Raw genomic sequence first — 24,074 nt, 5'->3', positions numbered from 1 at the left:
ACTGAGTGCTACGGTTTGAATGTGTTTGTTCCCTCCAAAATTCATGTTGAAATTTATCCCCAGTACAACAGTATTGGGAGGTGTTGGTTTTGGGAGGTGAGTGAGTCATCAGTGCTCCACTCTCATAAATGGGATTAGGTGCTCTTATAAAAGGGTTTGATAGAGTCCATTCCATTTGCTCTTCTACCTTCTGCCATGGGGAAGGTGCCATCTCGGAAGAAGAAAGCAGCACCCCCCAGACAGCCAAGCCTACCAGCACCTTGTCGAATTTTCCAGCTTTTAGAACTGTGAGAAAAGAAATTTCTGTTCTTTATAAATTACTCAGTCTCAGACTTTTTTTTGAATAACAGCACAAGCAAACTAAGACAATAAACTCAATATGTGTGCTTTGCTTGAAATTTTCTGGAGAACTGTCTTTCATTGGAGTTTGCTAGATCAGGCCCGATAGTGTTATATGCTTGAGCAGTGCTTCTCGTAGTTTAATTTGTGTAAGAATCATCTAGAGACCTAGTTTAAAATGCAGATTCTGAGTCAGTGGTTCTGGAGAGAGCCTGAGATTCTCCATGTCTAACAAGCTCCCAGGTGATACCTACACTACTGGTCAAGGAGGACACTTTCAGTATCAAAGACAAAGAAAGTGGCCAAAAGACTGCTCTCTCAAGTTTCATACATGTGTATAGGCAGCAGTGGCCCAGATAAAATGCCACAATTTCTCACTAGGCCAGAATGAAAGTTCGGTAACAGGCAATAAAAGCTGATGACTAAACCAGGGGTTAGCCAATCACTACAGCTCATGGGCCAAATCTGGCCCACCATCTGTTTTTGTATGACGTGCATGGTAAGAATGGTTTACACAGATGAACATTTGCAACTGATTTGATAATAGAAAACACCTTTGAACCCCAGTTAAGTGAAATTGCGTCACCCTTCCAAAAGAAATAATTTTAAATTTTATCAATTTTAAAAATCGTAGAAATTTGTTTTCTCTCGTTACATAAGTACCTACTTATCCTCAATTTTGTTGTTTTTCTCAAAAGTCTGAAATATTTATTACTGGCCTTTTACGGAGAAAAAAAATAGTGACCCTTGTCTACACTTTTGCTGACAATGCCACAAACTTTCCTTCATAAAATATAAGCATTTTTACATAGCACAAGTAACAATCAAAAAAAAGTGCATGATAGTTTTAAAATCTAAATTACCTCAAATTAGTTAGGATAAGGGGTGTCTTAGAAGATACCCATGGAATTCAAATTCTAAAAGAAAACCAAAGAAAGCAACTTGAATTACTGTTGAGAAGTCTAGTGCTTTTCTTCCTTCCTTTCTTTCTCTTTCTTTCTTTCCTTCTTTCTTTCTTTTCTTTTTCTTTCTTTCTTTCTTTTCCTTTTTCTTTCTTTCTTTCTCTCTCTGTTTCTAGCTTTCTTCCTCTTTCTTTCTTTTTTTCTTTTTTAGACAGAGTCTAGCTCTGTAGCTCAGGCTAAAGTGCAGTAGCGTGATCTTGGCTCACTGCAACCTCCACCTCCTTGGTTCAAGCAATTCTTGTGCTTCAGCCTCCCGAGTAGCTGGGATTACAGTTATGTGCCACCACATCCAGCTAATTTTGGTATTTTTAGTAGAGATGTGGTTTTGTCATGTTGCCCAGGCTGGTCTTGAACTCCTGGCCTCAAATGATCCTCCCACCTTGGCCTCCCAAAGTGCTGGGATTACAGCTACAAACTGCTGCACCTGGCCAGAAGTCCATTGCTTTTCTGATGCTCATTCTTGTGTTACAATCGCTTTTCCTAAATGGAAAGCTCATCTCTCTTTCCATGCTGTTCTAAAATTTCATGTTATTATACCTTGGTAAAGGTCCTTTTCAACCATTGTACTTTTGACCCAAGTGGGCTCTTTCAATTAGAAAAATTTTATTTAAAAAAAAAAGTTTTCTTTCTTCCATTTTCTTTGTATTTCCTTTTCAACTCCTATTGATCAGATGTTGGATCTTCCTAAAATAACTCAATAAGTCTCAATATTTTCTCTTCAAATGTCTATAAATGTGTTTGGTTGATTTTTATTGTTAATTGCCTTTTTTGCTTTGTTGTTTCTCTTTTTTTTTTTTTTTTTTTTGGAAATTTCTTTGACTTCATCCTGCAAATTTTCTGTGAGTTTTGTATTTCAGCAGTCATATTTGGTTTCTAAGATTTCTTATTATTCTTTTTTCATAGCTACTTATTATTGATTGCATTAACTACAGATTACCCCCACTTCCTGTTTGCGTGTCTCCTTGTTTTTCACATGGGAAGCTTTTCTCAAATGTCTGGTGATCTTTGGATATCTATTCTCATAGACTGTAAAATAATAGTATTACTGAGGATGATATGACTTTGTACATAAGTGAGACTTATGGGGTTTCTCTGTAGAATCATTTGGCAAGGAACCAGTCATATTATTATGAGGATCTCCCCCCAGCTATTATATGCAGCAATCTTTTAATGGAGTTATTCAGCTTACTGAGAGAAGATTTCTTCAGCCTCCTACTTTGAGGCATACTTCCTAGTGCTGAAAGTAATGTGTGGCTGTGTGCAGATACGAATGGAGGATGTCTCATCATTCAAAATCCTAGTTTTTACTCATTTTCCATTTTCAGCCTCAGCCTTCTCTGAATCCAAAGTCATACCTATTTAAATTCTGCAAAGTCATCTCCAGTCTCTTACCAGAGGAGGAGATGGAACATGTACTTACCTTGTTTCATGGGGATAGAAATGGAGACTTGACAATTTCACTGTTCAGTGTGCAGACTTTCAACCAGTCCTTGCAGTTTTCCTTCTGAGTCTTACCCTACCTTCTGAAATACCTGGTGCCTTCAAGTCATGAGCTTCTAAATGATTCCTCACGGGATTAGGGGGATTAGGGTCATGCTTCTTCAGTCTCTCACTCAGCTGTCAGTTTAGATTGTAGCTCCCTCATTTATTTTTCTAAATCAGTTATCACTTCTCTTTCCAATTTCTACCTTTTTTTCAATTTTTGTCCACCAATGTTTTCTCTTCCTCCGACTTTTTACCTTTTCCAAATTTCTTTGCCATCATTTAATTAGAATCATGAGAAAGAAAAATAAAATTGTGTGGTCAATCAGCCATCTTAACTGGAAGTCCTTAAACTGCTCTAGATATTGAAATGTAGATAAAAATCTTCTTTTTGTAGAATGGGATCTTAAAAGTATTCTAAATCTGCATAATTCTTTCTAACTTTCTTTTCCAGCTTGCAAAGAATTTTCACCATTATGCATTATCCAATACCAAATTTTGTAAGATACTTGAGAATTTTTAAGGTAAAGTGAGTGGTCCACAGTTATATAACTAATAAGAATCATATTCATCCCACTGGTGGAGACTATTTAATTAGAAAAATAATTGGCCATTATCTAGGTCCTAAACCTTGAAGAACATAATTATGTAAAGTTTTTTGTCTTTTTTTTTTTTTTTTTTTTGAGACAGTCTCACTCTGTAGCCCAGGCTGGAGTGCAGTGGCACCATCTCGGCTCGCTACAAGCTCCATCTCCCGGGTTTGGGCCATTCTCCTGCCTCAGCCTCCCAAGCAGCTGGGACTACAGGTGCCCGCCACCATGTCAGGCTAATTTTTTTTTTTTTGTACTTTTAGTAGAGACAGGGTTTCACCGTGTTAGACAGGATGATCTCAATCTCCTGACCTCGTGATCCACCCACCTCAGCCTCCCAAAGTGCTGGGATTACAGGCGTGAGCCACTGCGCCCAGCCTTGTCTTTTTTAAGAATTAAAAAATAAAAAATACTCAAGTGTCTTATTCTCTTGGTGTAAATATTTAAAAATTCATCTAAATTTTGTAAACGAATTGAATAATTTAACATCATTCTAATTGTTTACTGTAATGTCAAAAGCAAAGCCTATGGGACGAATATTAAATTGTGCTTCTATTGTCTGGGATAGTTCAGCTCTTGCACTATTAGGACAAAAAAAAAAAAAAAGAGCTCAGTAAAATAAGCTGCAAACCTCAGCAACCAGCTCTATTGTAGACTCTATCTTTAGTTTAAACTCCTCAGCAGTGGTTGTTGAAACTTACCCCTCTATCCTCTCAATTTCATTCCCATCTACTCACTCTCACCAAGTGACTAGCCTCTCTAAATTGCAAGAACAAGATTATATGGTAAATATGTCCTCAAATTCACTTTTCTATTTGTCAATATTCTCTGCATTCTAATCATTCTATACATTACTTTTCCTTTAAAGAATAACTTTATTCTTTCCTTGCTGGGATTAAACTTGGGCCCCTAATCCTTTTCTCTCTCTCACCTACTTCAGGATGTTTCTATATTATTTTTTTTCTCATATATCTTTAATTTTTCCCATCTCCATTGACTCCTCTTCCATCTATACAAACATGACTAAGCCTTTCACATCTTATAAAAGAGCTTCCCGTGATCCTGCTAACTTCTTAAGCAATTTGTGTAGCTTTCTCCTTTTCTGCACACCAAACTTCTCAGAAGATCAGATGACACGACTTGCACATACTCACCACCCACTCATTGTTCAACCCCTTGCTTTCTGATTTCATCATGGGAGTCCTGTTGAGTGTAAAAAGGTAACTGATAATCCATTCTTCAATAGAGTTGACTTGTCACATGTTTTATTATCTTCTATCTCTTAAAATATTAAATGTGGTCATTTATTTATTTAAGTGTGTGTGTGTGTGGGTGGGTGTCTTACTGTGAACCGGGGCCCTTTTCTTGGTAGTAAAGACTAATAAACAAAACAAACTTAGATCCAATTCTTGTGAATCTTCCAATTAAGTAATTGAAACACATGGTACAAATGAACACTCTAAAAATATTTCATTTCAAATTGTAGTAAGTATAGTGAAAAAATGGATGTTACGGGATCTAATTTAGATTATAAAGTATATATCTAAAAGTCAAAGAGGCATTAGACAGGTAAAAAGCAGGGGACAGTTTCAGACAGAGTGAAGAGCAAATCAAAGTCCCTAAGGTAGAAAATAAAGAGTTCAAGATATTCAAGAAAGACAAAGATTACTGTGGCTGAAACCTGGTCAGACAGTAGAAAGCAGCAGGCAATTAGACTGGAGTAACAAGCACAGGCAAGATCACACAGGCCATGTTAAAAATTATGGATTTCTTCTTAACTGTGTGGATACCCATAGAAGGAATTAAGCTGAAGAGTAATATTCAATTTACATTTACATAAGTTCAACCTGGCTGCCGGGTGCTTAATAGGTTAGGGGTGGACAAGAGTGGAAACTAATATTACTGCACATCATCTGAGTTAAAAATGAGAATGGCTTGGTTTGGAATGATGGCAGTGGCTATGGATAGAAGCAAACTGATTTATAATACACAGTTGACCCTTGAACAACGCAGGGGTTGGAAGCATCAAGCCCCACACAGTAAAAAAATTACGTGTAACTTTTGACCCCCGGTGAACTTAACTCTAATATCCTACTGTTGATGGAAAGCCATATTAATAACTTAAACAATATATATTTTTGTTATATGTATTACATAGTGTATTCTTTATAATAAAGTCAGCTGCAGAGAAGAAAATGTTATTAAGAAAATCATATAGAAGGCCGGGCGCGGTGGCTCAAGCCTGTAATCCCAGCACTTTGGGAGGCCGAGACGGGCGGATCACGAGGTCAGGAGATCGAGACCATCCTGGCTAACACGGTGAAACCCCGTCTCTACTAAAAAATACAAAAAAGTAGCCGGGTGAGGTGGCGGGCGCCTGTAGTCCCAGCTACTCGGGAGGCTGAGGCAGGAGAATGGCATAAACCTGGGAGGCGGAGCTTGCAGTGAGCTGAGATCCGGCCACTGCACCCCAGCCTGGGCAGCAGAGCAAGACTCCGTCTCAAAAAAAAAAAAAAAAAAAAAAGAAAATCATATAGAAGAGAAAATATATTTACTCTGTATTAAGTGGAAGTGGATCATCACGGAGGTCTTTAACCTCACTGTCTTCACACTGAGCAGGCTGAGGAGGAGGAGCAGGAGGAGAGGTTGGTCTGGCTGTCTCAGAGGTGGCAGAAGTAGAAGAAAACCTGCATATAAGTGTGCCTGAGCAGTTCAAACCCATGTTGTTCAAGGGTCAAGTGTATTTTGGAAACAAAATCTACAAAACTTAATGATGTATTTGGAGGTAGGGGGAAGAGAGGGGACCACAGATGAGAAAGAGATCAGAAGAGTGAAGGAGAAGAATTAGAGAGAAAGATTGAAAGTTCTACTTTGTATATCCTCCTCCTTGAAACCTTTTCTTACACATGACCTATCTTTCTGACCTTGCTTTCAGCCGTTTTACTTCATTGTCTTGCTCCAAATGCAAACATGTTTGAAGGTACTGCTTAGATATTCTCTACTGTCCCTCCCCAGTCCTCTTTCAGTTTCACCTGGTCCTAAACTCCGACTCTAATCCGATGACTCATTAGTTTTTCTCTCTTGATTCACCCAATTTTCTGGGCTATGACACATTTTCAATTGTTTTCTGATCATTTCTCTTTAGATGACCCCTTTGTACCTCCAACTCAATTCAAAATTAAATTCATGTTTTTCCCATATCTACTATGGTTCTTGCTTATATTACCACTACCATCTTTCCGGTCACCTGGATTCATATTCATCACTAACTTCTGCTTCCTCCTTGCTCTTTGCTTCAGTTGCTATGGTTTTATCAGTGCACTCTATTGCATTTTATGTTTCTACCTTCCTTATATTTTCCTGAAGTGGAAGCCCTGATTGTAACTTAAGCCCCCATTATACTTTACCGGATTATTTTTATCACTTCTATCTTCCTACCTCCAATATCTTTCCTATTCTATGAACCAGCACATGACCTTTAGAGTAATCATCCTAAATAACAATTGTAATCATTTCACTTGTGTCTAAAATCTTCAATGATTCTATTATCTTCATTCTCTTATCTTCAGAGTAATTTTCAAATTTCTTAAAAGTGTATTAAATGTTTCTTATGATCTGACCCCAATCTATTGTCTACCTTGATTCCCAAATAACTTGAGCATCTCGTCATCCTGAAAATCTGTCTGATGCTCTCGCAACACTGTCCCCTTGCTCATGCCACGTGTACTGCCTTCACCTTTTCATGCTGAAACCCTTCTTTCTTAAAAGCATAAAATGATGTCTCTCACTTCTCCACCTAGCAATAAGTTCTTCTCCTGATGCTCCCCAATAGCATATGAGTCTGCAATGGAAGGGACCTTTTTCATGTTTTATCCCCCACGGTGCTGAGCATACTATCTTGCATGTAACAGGAACAGAGCAAATATTAAATTGAATTGACATATTAGCACGCTTTCTGATGAGTTTGTAATGTGTGCAATAATCTTGATAAATGTGATTATATAATGAATTTGGCCTTAACGTCAGGTAATATGTGAAATGCATATTTTTTATGTGAGCTGTTTACAGAACCAAAATCTCTACTCTACAATGAATAAGCCTTTATAGGCCTTAATTTAAAATAGTAATAAGTTAAAAATTCCTCAAATTTTTGAACTGAAGTTTATTGAGGCTTCCTCCTTTTTTACACCTTTGATTTCTTAGGGACCCTGGAAAGAACAGTCTTTATGAATATATTTAAATTCTGAGATATAATAAAAAAAATTACCTACCAGTTTCTCTATCAACCAAAACAAACACTAAGCTATTTAAACATTAGATTGATTTTTCTGAATTGAAAGCTTTGCCTTATCTAAAATTTTATGCAAGTTAGCAAAATGTGACTATCTGTAAATTTCAAATAAATTCCATCAAGTTAAAGTTTGCCTCCACTCTAACGACAGGATTAAGTCCAGTAATATGAATGCTAAATGGAGAAATGGAATGGTTAGAGTAGATATAGACTCTGTAACAAATTCCCTACTCAATTTCAACAAAAAACTTCTAGATAATTCCTTAAAAGTAAAAGGAAGAGAAGAGTTTGACCACTATAATTGTTTGCATTTACACTCTTCACTTAGCTAGTTTACCTCTTTAAGAATTTTTTTCTAAACAAAAGTTTCTAGTCCATAATTCTCTAATAGCTGTTTTACCTTCTCTGTGAAAATTAGAGAAATGACAGACAACTGAGGATCAATAATACCTTAAGTTTATGTCAAAAACATGTTTAAAATAATAATTAAAACTATATATAAAGGTAATTTTATATTTGAACTTCCTCCAAATCATTTTTGACTCATATCTTTTTTATGAAGGTTATCTAGGATGATATCTCTTATCTGGGAATAAAGGTTTTGAAACATTGCTTTATCTTCAATAATAATTGCTACTAATTCAAGGGATCTGTATCTGCAGATTCAACCAACCTTGAATAAAAAATAGATGGTTGCATCTGTATTGAACATGTATAGACTTTTTTTCTTGTCATTATTCCCTAAACAGTATAGTGTAACAACTATTTACATACTATTTGCATTGTATTAGGGATTATAAGTAACCTAGAAATGATTTAAAGAATAGGGGAAGAGGAGCGTAGGTTATGTGCAAATAAATACAAAGCTGTTTTATATAATGGACTTGAGCAGCAGGAATTTTGGTGTCTTTGGGGTCTTGGAACCAGTCCCCAGCAGGTATCAGTTGTCTTACTTAAATGTCACAAGCACCCTACAAAGTAAGCATCATTAACCCCACCTTAGAGTTGAGAAAGTGATAATGAGGTTACATTACTGACCTGAGGTCCTATAAGCCGGAAGTCAGGGAATAGGAAGTCAACTCAGTCCTTTCTGAGGCCAGAGCCTAAGCACTGGATGGCCGGACAGCACAGTTCACTGGAGTCTGGATATCCCGAGGGCAAACAAATGTTGAAGAAACATCTAATGTCAATGGGTAAGAAATGTTACGGCCTATTACATGAATCTCTAGCTCTTCCTTTAACTTTTTTTTCTTTTGCATTCTTTTCCTTCAGTTGCTGGAAATCTTTTTGCTGCATTGTCTGTGATGATAGCTGGCTTCTTTGAAATGCACAGAAAACATTTCCCTCCAGTGGAGCAGACCCTTTCAGGAAAAGTTCTCACTGTTTCCTCCATGCCCTGTTTCTACCTGATTCTTCAGTATGTTTTACTTGGAGTGGCGGAAACACTGGTAAACCCAGCTCGTGAGTAAACACTTTTTCAACTACTGTTAGAATGCACTGAACCTTTACACAGAACACATCACCTCAACCAGAACAATTAAAGTGGTAGATCATCTATTCACCCCCTAGAGAGTTCCCACAACACTTCAAGCAAATTTATCTATTACTTTCATTTTCACAAACATTTCATTTCTCCTCATTCCTCTACCATGCACAGAATAATTATCAATTCTGCCTGGATGCAGATGGAACAAAAGATTTTTAACCTGGTTAAAGGCAATAACCATTTTGTCAGACACACCACAGGAGGAAAACCTCTGCTAAAAGCCAGAAGACAACTCCAGAACACTAAGATGAAAACTCTCTTCTCTTCTCCCTTCCCTCTTCTCACCTCCCCCATTCTCACTCATAGATAAACTCACAGGCCGGGCCCGGTGGCTCATACCTGTAATCCCAGCACTTTGGGAGGCCGAGGCGGGTGGATCACGAAGTCAAGAGATTGAGACCATCCTGGCCAACATGGTGAAACCCCATCTCTACAAAGAATAAAAAAAATTAGCCGGGCGTGGTGGCAGGCGCCTGTAGTCCCAGCTACTCGGGAGGCTGAGGCAGGAGAATCACTTGAACCCGGGAGGCGGAGGTTGCAATGAGCCGAGATTGCGCCACTGCACTCTAGCCTGGCGACAGAGTGAGACTCCGTCTCAAAAAAAAAAAACAACTCACATATATACCCCTCCAAAAATGACACTTAATGTTCTTTGAGAGTATATAAACATGCAAATGAAATGAAAATTTAAGCCAATTTTCCAGATAACTTGATGTCTTTGAATTAAATTACACTAGATTAAATGAGATCACTAATGTTTCATAAGACAGGTTCAAAATAAGTTTATTAAATATCAAGGGTTTCTGAATTATCTAGATTGCTTATATTAATTAAACTAGCCACTTTACAATTTATCACAGTATTTCAGTGACTTCTTGCAATACAGTAATGTGTGTGTACATATATTTATCAGTGTAATTGATTACATCTGTTTCTATCCTCCTTAAATTTTCGTGTAGTAGGAGTCCTGATGGTAACTCAAGCCCCCATTATCCTTTATGGATAATATTTTTATAACTTCTAACTATCTTCTGACTTCCAATATCTCTCCCATTCTATCAACCAGCACATGGATTTTAGAGTAATCATCCTAAATAACAATTCTAACCATTCCATCTGTGTCTACAATGTTCAATGATTCTACTATCTTCAAAGTTGTTTCCAAACTCCTTAAAGATAAATATTTAATAAATATGTATTTATACACATACATACTTACGATACCAAGGCAATTCATTAAACAATGAAAATAAAATTAAGTTGGAGTATATTCATATATATGTGTGTCTCAGACTTCTTTTTATAATTTTATATCATTTCATTCCATATATTTTGCATACATAAATTACTTTATGTGATTTTATACTGGAGACCTCACTGTTCAACATTGCAAGGAAGACAAAAGAAGTGTAAAGCAATGCTACTACACAAAAATTTGTGATGTTCTCTGATGTTATTCCCAAAATTGTGTTGGAAGTAGTCAGTCACAATTTTCTGGGCTGGATTAGAGTAAATAATGAGTAAAGGTAATTAGTGACTATGTGGAGGAAATTGTTAGCCAGCTTAGCAATAGTGGTTCAACCTACAGAAGCCAGAGAGGTACAGAAAAACCAATGACTGTGAAAAAGGCAGATCATGTACTATACATCACTTACTCCACCACTCCTTGATTTACTCTGCAGGAAATCAGGTCTAACTGAAGTCTAGGTCACTTGACTCATCTGCTGTTGGGGTCATGGGCCAGGGACTGAAAGAATCTGATCTGCTATCTAGCTTTTCCATTACTGCCTACATAAACTTGGGAACTCATTTAACCTCCAATCCTCATTTTTCTGATATTTAAAATAGAAATAATTTTATTCTTCTTTATATCACAGCATTGATAGGGTAAGAATCAATGGGAATGAGAGACTACTCCTTGAAAATCAGATGACGTAAAATATGAAAGGGTATTTCGAACTATAAAATCAAGTATTACCCTTCTGGGAGACAGTACAGCATAGAGGTTAGGCGCTATGGTCTTAAAGTCAGACAGACCTGAATTCAAACCCAGTTCTGTCACTGACTAACTCTGTTTGGGAAAATCATTCCTCATTTCTGGGCTTTTCTCATCATCTATAAAACAGGGAGTGGTTCAAAGGACTAAGTGGAAGATTTTATGTAAAGCAAAAACCATAGTGCCCCGTGTATAGACAGCATTCAATAATTAGCAGTTATAATGTGTTGTTATCATTACTAAAAGTAATGGCAAAAACCACAATTACTTTTTCACGGACCTAATATTATTATCATGTTTCACATGAATTAATAGTGTCAGACTTAGAACAGAAGTACAGGTGTCCTGTTCCCAGCTCTTTCTGCCATAAACTACCTGGCAGCGTAAGCAGAACTGTCTCTCACTTGAGTCATCCTAGATCCGTCTCTTTCCTCTCACCTCTCCTCTCCAATCCAATAGCAAGTCCTCGTTTTTACTCTGAAATAGAACTTAAATCTGGCCACATCTCACTATCCCCTTTGTTCTCCTCCTGGCCTACAACACCATCATCTCCAGCCCCAATTTGACCAGAGCCTCTGAACTTTTCTCTCTGTTCCTCTCCTGCCCCGTGAGTCCATTCTCTTCAAAACAGCTGTGGTGTTCTTAAAACATAGGTTCTGTTGTTTCCCTGCTTGAAATTCCACAGTAGGGTTTTAGAGATAAATTATTCACAATGGTGAATAATGTTCCACACTATTTGGTCTCCGCGGGTTGTTCCATCTACATTTGGTTACATTCTGTCCCTTGACCACATCCCAGAAATGTGTGTGTTTCTAAGTTGCCAGATTTCTGTCTACCCCAAGGACTTTCTACTTTCTTTTTCCTTTATTGACAATTCCCTTTCCTCTGTTTTCAAATGACTGGCTTCTTCTCATTATTGAGCTTTCTCAAAGGTCATCTCTTTGGAGGGGCTTCTTTGACCATTCCATCACTTTCCATGTAATTACCCTGGTTTTTTTAAATAGCTCTTTTCATAATCTAAAGTTACTTTATTTATATTTGTATTGCCTGCCTCTCACTGTAAGAATATACACTCCTGATGTCAATGTATGTTTCTCCTTCCGAAAAAGTGCATATACAAAATAGGTGATCAATAAATACATTTTGTTTGAAGAAACAAATCAATGAAGTCTATGGCTATTTCTATATGGTACAATTAAAATACATTATTCAAAATTTTGACAATGTCCTACATTGATGGCATTGAGCAAGGAAACACAGTGAATTACTCCATAAATGACAGTAGACATAGTCTGCCCTACTAAGACATGTTATACATTGGAGATGAGCTAGAAAAAAAAAAGCAGTAGAAAACATTTCAAATTATGTTTTAATTGTAGTAGTGCACACCTCATCTGTCTCATACCCTGTGTTTGTTTATTCAAAAAATACCGTGTAGGTGTCTACAATGTGCCTAATACTGCTCTCGAAGCTTTAGACACATCAGTTAAAAAAAAAAAGACAAAAATTTCTGCCATTGTAGAGCTTACAGCATTTCTGTGGTCGAGTAGTAGAGAGTAAGTTGGGAAGAATAGAAGGCTCTAATCAGAGAAGAGTGCACAAAATTGTGATTATGGAGTAGGTACAGTTATTGATCCAAGACATGGCTTTGCAGGCCAGTCTCTGTTACAGTTACTCAACTGTGTCATTGTGGTACAAAAGCAGCCATAGACAACATATAATAAATGAGTGTGGCTGTGTTCCAATAAAACTTTATTAAAATAGGTGACAAGCTGAATATTACCTGACCATAGTTGGCCAACCACTGGCTGAGGTCATGACCTTGGGTATGAGTGGAGTGGAAGTTAAGGTAGATTGGAGATCAAGGACATTGGAGGTCAAGGAACTGGACAACCAAGATTGAAAGGATGGAAGGTGGGAAGGATGATCTATATGTATAGTAAAATTGCCAAGCATTAAGGCAGGAGTAGTACCAGAGAGTATGACAATGAGAGAGGAACTGACAACTTTGAGAAAAAGAGGAAAATATCCTATAGATTGGCAGATGACAGCATGAAAGAAAAGTAGATGATATAATCTGATAATATAAGGTTCAAAGCTGAAGTATTTTTAGAGTTAAGGGAGATATAACGATCTAAAAATGGCAACAGGATAAAGTTCCGTTTTCTGGGACTATGGTACTTCTTCTCCACATGTTCAAAATAACTTTTCACCAAACAAAATAAACACGTTTCAACTGCTTAAGAACAACTAGAGTAAAATAAATTTCCAGCAATAAGTCCCCAGCACCAGGTGCCATTAGGAAAGTGGTTATGGCCCTACATTTTGAAGATTCTGCATATGCTGTGATGTGGCATCTTTGCAAGCACTAACCGGCTACTACCTAGAGGCACATTTTTAGCACTCATTGGCAAGAAGACCAGCTTTCACATACACATTGAATATTTTTTATTGTGTTTTCATAGTAAAATGAGAACTTTAGTGACAGACTTGTTGATATTATCTACATTGTAATGGGCTAAAAGGAGTATCTCGGAGCCTAAAAAAAAAAATCAAATTGATGATCACTAAAGTTTCAAAAGATCAGAACATGCAAGTAGATGCCTAAAAATGAAGATTCGAGGACTTGAAAAGCTAAGTCCTATAAAAGGGAACTGGAGGCTTTCAAAAACAACTAAAATGACACCAAAGAGAGATTAACCAGCAGGCAGAGAGCTGGCAAAGTGTGTTCATGAATTATATACCATACCAGAAGTTCTAGCAAGAGAAAAGCATAGGATTAATAATTAACTAGCAAGGTAATAATGGGCTTGTATGTTCTGCTTTTTCTTAGTGAAAGAAATAGGCCTATTTACTCTTTCTGCTCATTACTTGTCTCCTTGTACTTATGGAAAGGAAAGTTTACAAGCCAAAACCTTTTTATAACTGTGAATCATTTATTCCCAAAGCCTATTCAGACTTCCTCTTGTACTCCTATTTGGACCTTTCTGAAAATACTCCAAAGCTCCTGCTGGTGATTGGTACTACACAAAGAGCTGTGTTACCTTGCCACCAATATTTGAAGCCCTTCTCCACAGTATTTTACCTATCACCATTATTATCTTCATCTCCAATCAGCATCTGTGGGAAAAGTGCACATTTAGCACTGCCCTTTGTATTAAATCATGTGCTGTTTCTGCTGCAGAGTTTAAAGTCCAGGAAAGATTAAACTGATGCCTTTTCCCACCTATCAGTTCCAGCACTCACCACTTTCCTGAAGCACAAAGCGGGACTCCTTTAAATGTTGATGGGATAAATAAATCAAAACATAGGGAGGACACACGGAAAGTAAAACAGAAATTTTACATTAATGAAGGAAGAAGCATTAATACATTTACATCATGTGTTAGTAAGATAATGGAAAAGTTCTGGTAAATGCAGAGTTTTGCTGTGGCAAAGTATTAAAAACAAAAAACACAGGGGTAAGTATTCCAGAGAGGAGCGGGAGGAGATAATAAGATCTCTTACTTCTCATAGAGAAGGAAACTAAAGGTTTAGTGTTTACAGTACAGTCATGCAACATGTAACAACATTTTGATCAATGATGGATCAGGTGTATGACAGCGGTTTCATAAGATATTATATCATATTTTACTGTACTATTTCTGTGTTTAGATATGTTAAGATTCACAAATACTTACCATTGTCCTCTAATTGCCAACAGTATTCAGTACAGTCACATGCTGTACAGATTCACTGCCTAGGAGTGATAGGCTACCCATATAGCACAGGTGTGTAGTAGGCTACACTACATAGGTTTGTGTAAGTACACTCGACGATGTTTGCACAACAAAATCACCTAATGACACATTTCTCTGGACATATCTCCATTATTAAGCCACGCATGACTGCACATCTGTTTTCTATCATCACTTTTCTTTTTAAAATGAGCTGTAATATTTATTTATGATTTCATTGTGGAAAGATTTGCAAAGCACAAAAGAGTAAGAGGAATATTAGAAATCCAGTAATTCAACCACTCAAAGCTAAGACTGTTAATATTATTTGGTGTATTTCCTTACAAATTTTTTGGCACACATCATATTAGAGATTAGTATAATAAACTCTCCTATATCCATCTTCTAGAATCAATAATTTTCAACTCATAGCCAAAACTTGTTTCATCTCTACTCTCCTTCACATCTTTTTTCCTTCTTGTTGTATAATTTTGAAGCAATCCCAAATATCGTATTATAATAAACATCAAATATTTTAAGACATATCCCTAAGATTGTCATGCATTTTAATATATTATGTTTATATGGCATGTACAAAACCTCATATACTTATTTTCATCTATTTGATTTCAAAAGAAAGCTATTTTTTCAATTGAAAATTAAAAAATTTTTTTTCGTGGTTTTTTTAACCTCTTGTTACCATCATTACTGGCACCCAAAAAAATGACTTGGGAAGGAAAGATAACCACTTTGGAGATCTAATGCTTAAGCTATTGTCTCTCTCTCTGAGAACCTCTCCTGAAGTGAGATAATGCATATTAATGGCTTTGTAGAGTAGGAGCTACTTAGTTTGATAAGATTAATACTGTCAAAAATGCTAACCCTTATTCAGGACCTACAAGTCAGCATTGGACTAAGCACTTTACATGTAGTATTGCAGGTCAGTGTCCCAGCACCTCTGCAAGTGAATAATGATATTATTCCCATTTCATAGAGGAGGACATTGAGGCTTGGAAAGTTTAAGTCACTTACCTAAAATCACAGAGATAGTAGATGGCTGACATGGTATTTTAATACTATCTTGTCCAACTCCAGAGCCCATGCTCTTAACCTTGAAGCAAATTTTATACAAGTTTTCTATAAGGAACCTAATGAATTACACAGAATCACAGAATTGATAGATTGTCATATTATCTAACAGAGGCCACACCTCAATCCAAAATTTATCAGAAATATTCAATTTGGAGTGAAATTAGGGTGAATACATTAGGACACTCAACTACTAAGTAATCAAATTCTCCTTGTAGCTGGGTCAAGGTATATTTTGTCATATTTTATTCCTTGAAGACATCTGTAAATTGTATCACAGTATATCTTACTATAATAACCTTAACAAAGTCCAACCCAAATTTTTACTGTATCAGTAAATTTTCTTTGATATATGATCAACATCAATTTGAACAGTCTCTATGAAAGAGTTTTCAGGAGGAAGTTCTAAATTCTGATCTCTCTTTTTCTCTCAGTCTCTGTAATATCATACAGATTTGTTCCAAGCACCGTCAGAGGAACCTCCATGAATTTTCTGACACTGTTCAATGGATTTGGCTGTTTCACAGGCGCACTGCTGGTGGAGTTGGTATATCTCATCTCAGAAGGTAAAAATAGGTTCGTGGCATGCTTATATACATTGAGTTGATGACTAGGGAACGGGGAGACCAAACCTTAAGAGAGGGGCTTTGCCAGTGCAGTCTTTTTTTAATTGATCCACTTTTGCAATTAAGATAGAATTAAGATAGGAAATACACTCTTGCTGTATTCATTAATTTCTGGGAATTGTTTTTCTTTTGATAGGAGGAGGTAATTACAGAATGTCATGCTGTCCTTAGTGTATTTTAAAACTAACTGGTTATTATATTCTTATTAGATCTTTCAATGAGGCCATATGCAATAATACCTCACAGCTGGCATAGACAGTCTTCAGAAAAAGTAAGACCTGTGTAAATATAGGGGATAGGGTACCTGAATGATCTTTTTTTTTTCTCATGATTTGCCACAATTCTTGTCTATGCAATCAAAGAGAAATTGTGAATTGAATAATAAATGATATTTTAAAATTTTCCCAGTAGAGATTTTGGTCAGGAGAAACAACTAATCTGAAAAATTCAAACATTATTTGAAACATTAAAGTATCTACTAAAGCAAATATTTGATTAAAGCAAATTTTAAAGAACTACTCTTTGGTTGCATGTGTTGAAAAACTAACAGCCAGACAGGATGACAATAATGATCAGCCATCACAGTGAAATGACTTTGGCTGTATTTTAAATCCGGACTTTTGAAATTTTGTTCTAAAATGTTAATATAGCTTTAATTTAATTTTAATGTATGTTTGCTTATTTTGTGGAAATGATCACAAATGTATTCTCTACTTTCAAAAATACTTATAGTTGTGCACTGAAAATGATGTAAAGAAAGTGTTAGTTTCTATTCTCTTATAACAAACAAATCTAATTTACCTGCTTTCAAACCATGGAAAAAATCAACTTCTATGAATGAGACACTCCTTTTAACACTAAATCTCCATTCAAAAAATATTTATCAAGGACCCGCTCTGTTCCAGGCACCATATTGGGCACTGGTGATACCATGGCAAGCAAAATAAACACTTGCAAGCCCTCAGGAAATTTCCAGGGGTACAAGTAAGAATGAAATTAAAAGTGAGAAAGTCAATGATAGATATAATAGCAGAGTTCTTGGGGAGAAACCTACTAATCCTTGATTGATGACTGACAAGGTCAAACTCTGCCCTTTCCTCAGTTATCTGAGAAAATTAAGATGAACTGTGTGTTGAGTATTTACTACGTACTAGGTCGTGTGCTATATGGAATTGTGTGAGATATGGTCCAGTTCTCAAAGAACTCAAATTCAAACTGCGATAGCTAACTGTGTGAACGGCGGCAAGTTGCTGACTTTTCTAGTACTCAGATTCTTTGTACATAAGCTAGAGACAAAGCACTGACATTAAGATTTTGTAAGATAATCTTGCAAACTCTTAACATATATTCACACCTGAAACATTTTCAGTGTTGAATGTGTTTCCTTTCTTTACGTTACTCAGTGAAGACATTTCCAAAAATTTGCTAAAACAAAATTTCTAGAATCAAATCACATTTGACATATACATGAAGAACTGCAAAGTCAAATATTACTACTAGTTTATCTTTTATATAAATTTCAATGTTTCATATGCATGCTTAAGCAACTTACCCAGAGTTAGACCAAACATCCTTGGCTAAGTTCTCTCCAAGGCTACCTTCACATTTTTTTTTTTTTTTTTTGACATAAAGAGTCTCACTCCAGAGGCTGGAGTGCAGTGGCACGATCTTGGCTCACTGCAACCTCCACCTCCCAGGTTCAAGCAATTCTTCTGCCTCAGCTTCCTGAGTAGCTGGGACTACAGGCGCCCGCCACCACACCCAGCTAAGAGTAGAGATGGGGTTTCACCATATCGGCCAGGATGGTCTCGATCTCTTGACCTCGTGATCTGCCCGCCTCGGCCTCCCAAAGTGCTGGAATTACAGGTGTGAGCCACCACCCTTGGCCACTACCCTCACTTTAGATACTAGCCACAAGTTTGGAGATTCCTAGGGCTGTCATCACCTCTGACAAGCTGTCTATAAATGTGGGGATCCCCACAGACTCCCTCAGTATGATAATTTGCTAGAATGATTCATAGAAGTTAGAAAAGTACAATACTTACAATTACAGTTTATTATGGCAAAAGAATACGAATCAGAATGAGCTAAAGAGAGAGGCACATGGAACAAGGTCTGGGAGGGTTCCAAAAGTGGAGCTTCCTCCATCCTCAGGTATGCACTACCTGCATCAATATAAGAATAATGCCAACTAGGTGAGCTCACCTGAGCTTCAGTGCCCAGCGTTTCTATTGAGACTTTATCACATAGGCACCATTGATTGAATCACTGTGAGCTCAATCTCCATCTTCCTTCTGCTCCCCAGAAGTTGGGCTGGTATATGTGGCTCAAAGCTCGAAGTCTGATGACGTGGTTGGTCTTCCTGGCTGCCCACTCTCCATTCCGGGTCATCTGATTAGCATAAATTATCTATGGGCCCTCTCCATTCTGAGTTGCCTCATTAGCATAAACTATCAGGTGGGGCTGAGGGTCCCACCATAAATAACAGATATTCCAACCACTCAAGAAGTTGAAAGGATTTGGATTACCTCCCAGAAATCAATCCAGGCAAATGTTTTAATCACACAACTATTCTTACAAAAGCATTTCACTGAAAATCTAAATTTTTACTGGCAATCTGTATAGTATAGTAGGAGCTGTTACATGCATTATTGCATTTATTACAACAACCTTATATTATTCTTCTCGTTTTTTAAATGTAATGATTCAGGCAGAAAAAAAATGAAGTCAAGTTCTCTAGTCATCACAACCGGTAGCTGACAGAGATCTAATCCTCTTGGCATTCTGAAACCAGTTCCAACATTGATTTCAATACACCAAGGAACTTGTAGGAATCCCCAGATGTAAAGATTTTTAAAGACTTTTGTTACTTTTGCAATATAACCTCCGTGGATGGACGTCTGTATAATATTGATAATATTCTAGATACAGTACAAAGGTGCAGAAACAAAAGTTTATATAATTTTGGCACAATTTGGTGCCCATGACAGGAAATTTACCAGGGACACATGGTGAGGACATCTTAGCAAGATGGGTTGTGGGGTGGAGCACTTTCTAAACTGTGCTCAAGAGAACACCATTTAAATTAACACTAATCAATTTAAGCTACATCTTCTTTTAAGTGTATTCTTTCCAGTTAATAATAATAGTGTGTTATATCAAATTATAATCCCAATAAATTACAATCATAGAGTTGAATGTTGCCTTAGATCTCAACTAGTCTAACATTGTACCAAACACAGAAAACGTAGTAGGATAATCTAGTGCTGAGAAAAATTCTCTACTTTGAGATATAACCTGAGTGTGCCCATCTAGTGATCACTATGTTCTACAGAGTAAGTCCGATTCTCCATTCACATAGCAGCTCTTCAAACATTTGATAAATACTTGGAGAAATAATATCATATAGTGGTTAAGAGAATAGGTTCTGGAGTCATACCACCTGAATTTGAATCCAGGTAGTCTAGCTATGTGTTCTCAGTTTCTATTTCAGTAATGACAATAAATAATTCATTATGTTGTTCTGAAGATTAAGCAATTAATATGCATAGTGTTCAATAAAGATGGCAATCATGACCCTTTCTATTTTATAGACAAACCACCCCTGTCTTTTCATATTGCATGATTCCTTGATTTTTCACTATCAAGGCCCCTCCATCCATTAAACAAACAACAGCTTATCAGTATCTTTCTTAAAATATGGCTTCCAAAACTGAAGATAATATGAGTACAACCAGGGTACAAAATGGGTACAATCAAGATAAGTATGTTACTTTTATCAACCTGGACTCTCTCTCTCTCTCTGCATGTGAACAGCGATTTTGTTGACTTTTTCACAGTTGCATCCTGCTTATGGTCAATTAAAACTTGAAACTTTTTTTAATTTTCAGGAGTTGCTTTCAGCTCAGTTCTACCCATCACAGTTCTTTTTTCTAATTAGATGCAGCACTTTATTTTTATCTTTAATAAATGTCAACCCATCATCCTAAGTAATAGACATTTTTGAAAATTGATTCTGTGTCATCCAGGGAATTACTAATCTTTACTTGCTTTGTGTCATCTGCAAATTTGGTAAGCAAGTTCCTAGACTTCTTCCAGGTAATTGATAAAATTTTTGAATTGGACAGGACCAAAAAAGAGTCTTACAGAAAATTCCTAGACCCCATTGCAAGTTAATGACAATCCATTAATCCTCTCCTTTTGGATATAATCAGTTCCCAATTCACCTAATTACTATCATTCAGCCCACATACTTCTCCATCATTCACTAAATGACATCACAGGAGACTTTTCATAGGTTTTTCTGGAAATAGGATAAGTCTCTTTGTGACAATCCCTTTAGCCATCAGGATAGTATTCCTCAATGAAAGAAATGAGGTTCATTTAGATGATGTGGTTATAGTAATCCTATACTGGTGTAACAAATAAAGGCCCTAAAAGAGAGTGGCCATAAGCATGACTTTGGGTAGGTCAGCATTATACCCTCTAAAACTGGGTTTTCTTAATTAAAAAAGGAAATTTTACTTCACTTTTCTCAGAGAGGATGAGAGAATAAAATTAAATAAGATATTTGAAACTTTTCTCTGCCAGAGATTATTTTTAAATACAAAATTGTCATACATTATAATGGCTCATTTGGCCAAAAACAAGATCAGTCCACTCAAACAAACAGACCAATTTTTTTGACAGAAGTGACCATAATGAAACAAACACTATAATTATATATTTAGGCACCCTATATCCTTCAGCATTTCTTTTAGTATATAGGATATTTTCAACCTTTAAGGATTCATGTCAGCTGAGCATGTGTGCGTGTGAGTGTGTGAGAGTGTTAGGATACGATTGGAAAAGAAGATCAGCTATCACAGTCTTCCAGTCTCCAAGCTGCATTAGTCATTTTTAGCACCATGATGGAGAATGGTGTGAATGCGGTAAATTCAAAAGATTTCTCAAAACTTGACTGTGCAGACAGATAACTGTTAGAGTGACATTTTCAGTACAAGTGAGAAAACTGATCCTTCTGGGATCTCTAACTCTGAGTGCTTTAAAGGAGAAGATACAAGACTAAACTCATCCTCCTACACTAATCATTTCAGGAATAGTTTATCTAAAAGTAGCAATGCTAATATAAGGGAATGAAGAAGTCAGTCAAACTGCTTATTTCGACTCTATCCCATTAGCAACAAGATCAATTTCCTCACACTCCTGAATTTGAACTTACCTTTTCATTTAAAAAAACAAAACAGAATTCAGTAAAAAATGACATCTTAGTTATGGACATGCAGGTGATTGAAAGATCCAAAGCAAAATATTTAAGACAAAAAGGGATAACTGGGCAGAATCAAGAGGTCAAGTGGTATATCTTCTTGTCCCTACAAGTTCTTTCTCCTCAAAATTCAGGAAAGGGGCAAATAATGTAGCTGTTTAATTTCCATCAAGAGTATTTTAAATTAAAAATGAGATCACCTGAAAGACTCATTTAAATATCTATGATTATTGAGGCCACTGGCAGTTATGTCAGCATGAATCACTGAGTCACTCTTGAAACAGGAATTTGCAGTTGCAGCAAACTTGAAAGAAGAAAATATGCATCTGGAAAAGTATTCCAATTCCATTTCATGGGCTCATGCCTATTATCTAAGAGATACGCTTCTTCAAATTCAGATCTATGCCTCGGGTCCAACTTCATATGGGATTTGGGCTTATAGATTTTTAGATTCAGAGGGGAAAATAAATGGCCTACTGCCATAATTCACCCTTAGCCAGGCCCATACTCTACTTGTCAACTGGTTTAGTGCCAGTGTTCCTGTAGCTAAGTCAGCAGGGCCCCAACAACTCCCATAGGCAAACCCTGCTCTTGGTCCTCAGTCAGAATTTGAAGCAAAGCCCCCCTCATACAATGGTTTTATGTATTTCAGATACAATTTATTCTATATCCTTAACTTTTTACTCCACAGAAACCCCCAATGCTGCACAGAGGACTTTGAGTTTATAACAGCATCAGGAAAGAGCCAGCTTTAGACTGTGGAAAGCAACAGTCATTGCTGTTGGCTCACGAGAGGTAGAAAGGCAGACATCTGAGTCAGATGAACCTGAATTCAAATGCAACTCAGCTCTCAATGAGCTCCTAGATCTTGAGCTCATCACTTAACCATACCGAGTCTCAGTTTCACCTTCTCTAGAATGGACTCTGTTTCTCTTTCTAGTCTTCACTAGTAACTTACCTTTCAAGCTTTTTATGAGGACTAGAAGAAATAGATAAAAATCACCAGCTAAATGCAGATGCACAAAAAAGAATGATTTTGTTGTTATCTTAATTTGAGTGGGACCTCAACATCTTCCAAGTGGGCTAGATGTATTATAGATATGATGTTTTGGTATGGCACTTAACTCTCCAGAAAAGAATAGATTCCATATTTGCAGAGTTCAGTTGTCCCGTTCAACTTCAATTCCAGGTGGAGACTGGGAGGCGATGAAATTAGAAAGTGCTCTGAGATTCTTCTTGGCCTCATGTACCCATGTAATTAATGGACCCTCCTATGCATGGCAAATTTGTAAGTCTAGGTGGAGTTACAGACACATGAACATGCACATTAGGAGTACCTGGAAATGGTATTGAAGCTGAAACTAGAAAGATGAGTGCAATTTAGCTTGGTAAGCACAGGAATGAAGGATTTCTGGTACAGAGCACATATATCAAGGCCCATAAATAAATAAATGATAGGTGCATAAGAGGAACCCAGAGAAGGCAGTAAGCTGAAAATATTCAAAAAAGGAGGAAATGGCCTGAAGTCACATTGGAGAGTTAGGTAGGGGCAAAACCACGTGGGACCTTTTAATACAGGGATTTTATGTTTACTTGAATGTTATAAGAACGATAACATTCAAAACACCAATGACCTCCTGGTGTTTTGGGAAGATCATTATGGATGCAGTATGATTTTGAGGAAAGAAAGAATAATTTGGGAAAAACAAGGAAGTACAATTGAAGTAATCCAGATAAGTCTGAAATAGTAATGAACTAGAGAGGAAGTAGGCAGATGGAGCGAAGTGAATGGATATAAGCTATATTTTAGACGTAGAATCAGAGTCTTAGCAATGGCTTTGAGAAAGTCAGGAGACAGTAGGATGCAAGAGGGAGGAGGTAGTATCAGGAAAGCATCCCAGGTTCTGCCCATGAGCTACTGGGTGGGCAAAGATTCCACTTACTAAATGGAAAAAACTGGAAGAAGAACAGACTTTTAAAGTTGCCATCCATTTGCTTTTTAACACATTGTTTGACACACCTGTGAGACATCCAAATAGAAATATCTGGAGGCCAGAAAAAAAGGTCTTTGTTAGATATATAAGTATGAAACTCTATGGCACAAAAATAACGTTTGAAACCATGGTAGTGAATGAAATTACCTAGCGTGAGTATTAAGAATGAGGAGAAAA

General features: G+C 36.8%; 1 protein-coding gene across 1 annotated transcript in view; it reads left to right on the top strand.

Annotated features, from left to right (window-relative positions):
• The window catches only part of SLC15A5 (solute carrier family 15 member 5), a 91,572-nt gene that overhangs the window by 47,391 nt on the left and 20,107 nt on the right, over window positions 1–24,074 (top strand). Inside the window, exons 6-7 of the mRNA XM_050749514.1 lie at window positions 8,937–9,125; window positions 16,446–16,577. Of these exons, the coding sequence (XP_050605471.1) occupies window positions 8,937–9,125; window positions 16,446–16,577 (321 nt within the window). The remainder of the gene's footprint in view (window positions 1–8,936; window positions 9,126–16,445; window positions 16,578–24,074) is intronic.

Source organism: Macaca thibetana, chromosome 11, assembly GCF_024542745.1.
Source record: "Macaca thibetana thibetana isolate TM-01 chromosome 11, ASM2454274v1, whole genome shotgun sequence".
Lineage (NCBI taxonomy): Eukaryota > Metazoa > Chordata > Mammalia > Primates > Cercopithecidae > Macaca > Macaca thibetana.
This window is presented reverse-complemented; position numbering and strand designations above follow the sequence as displayed.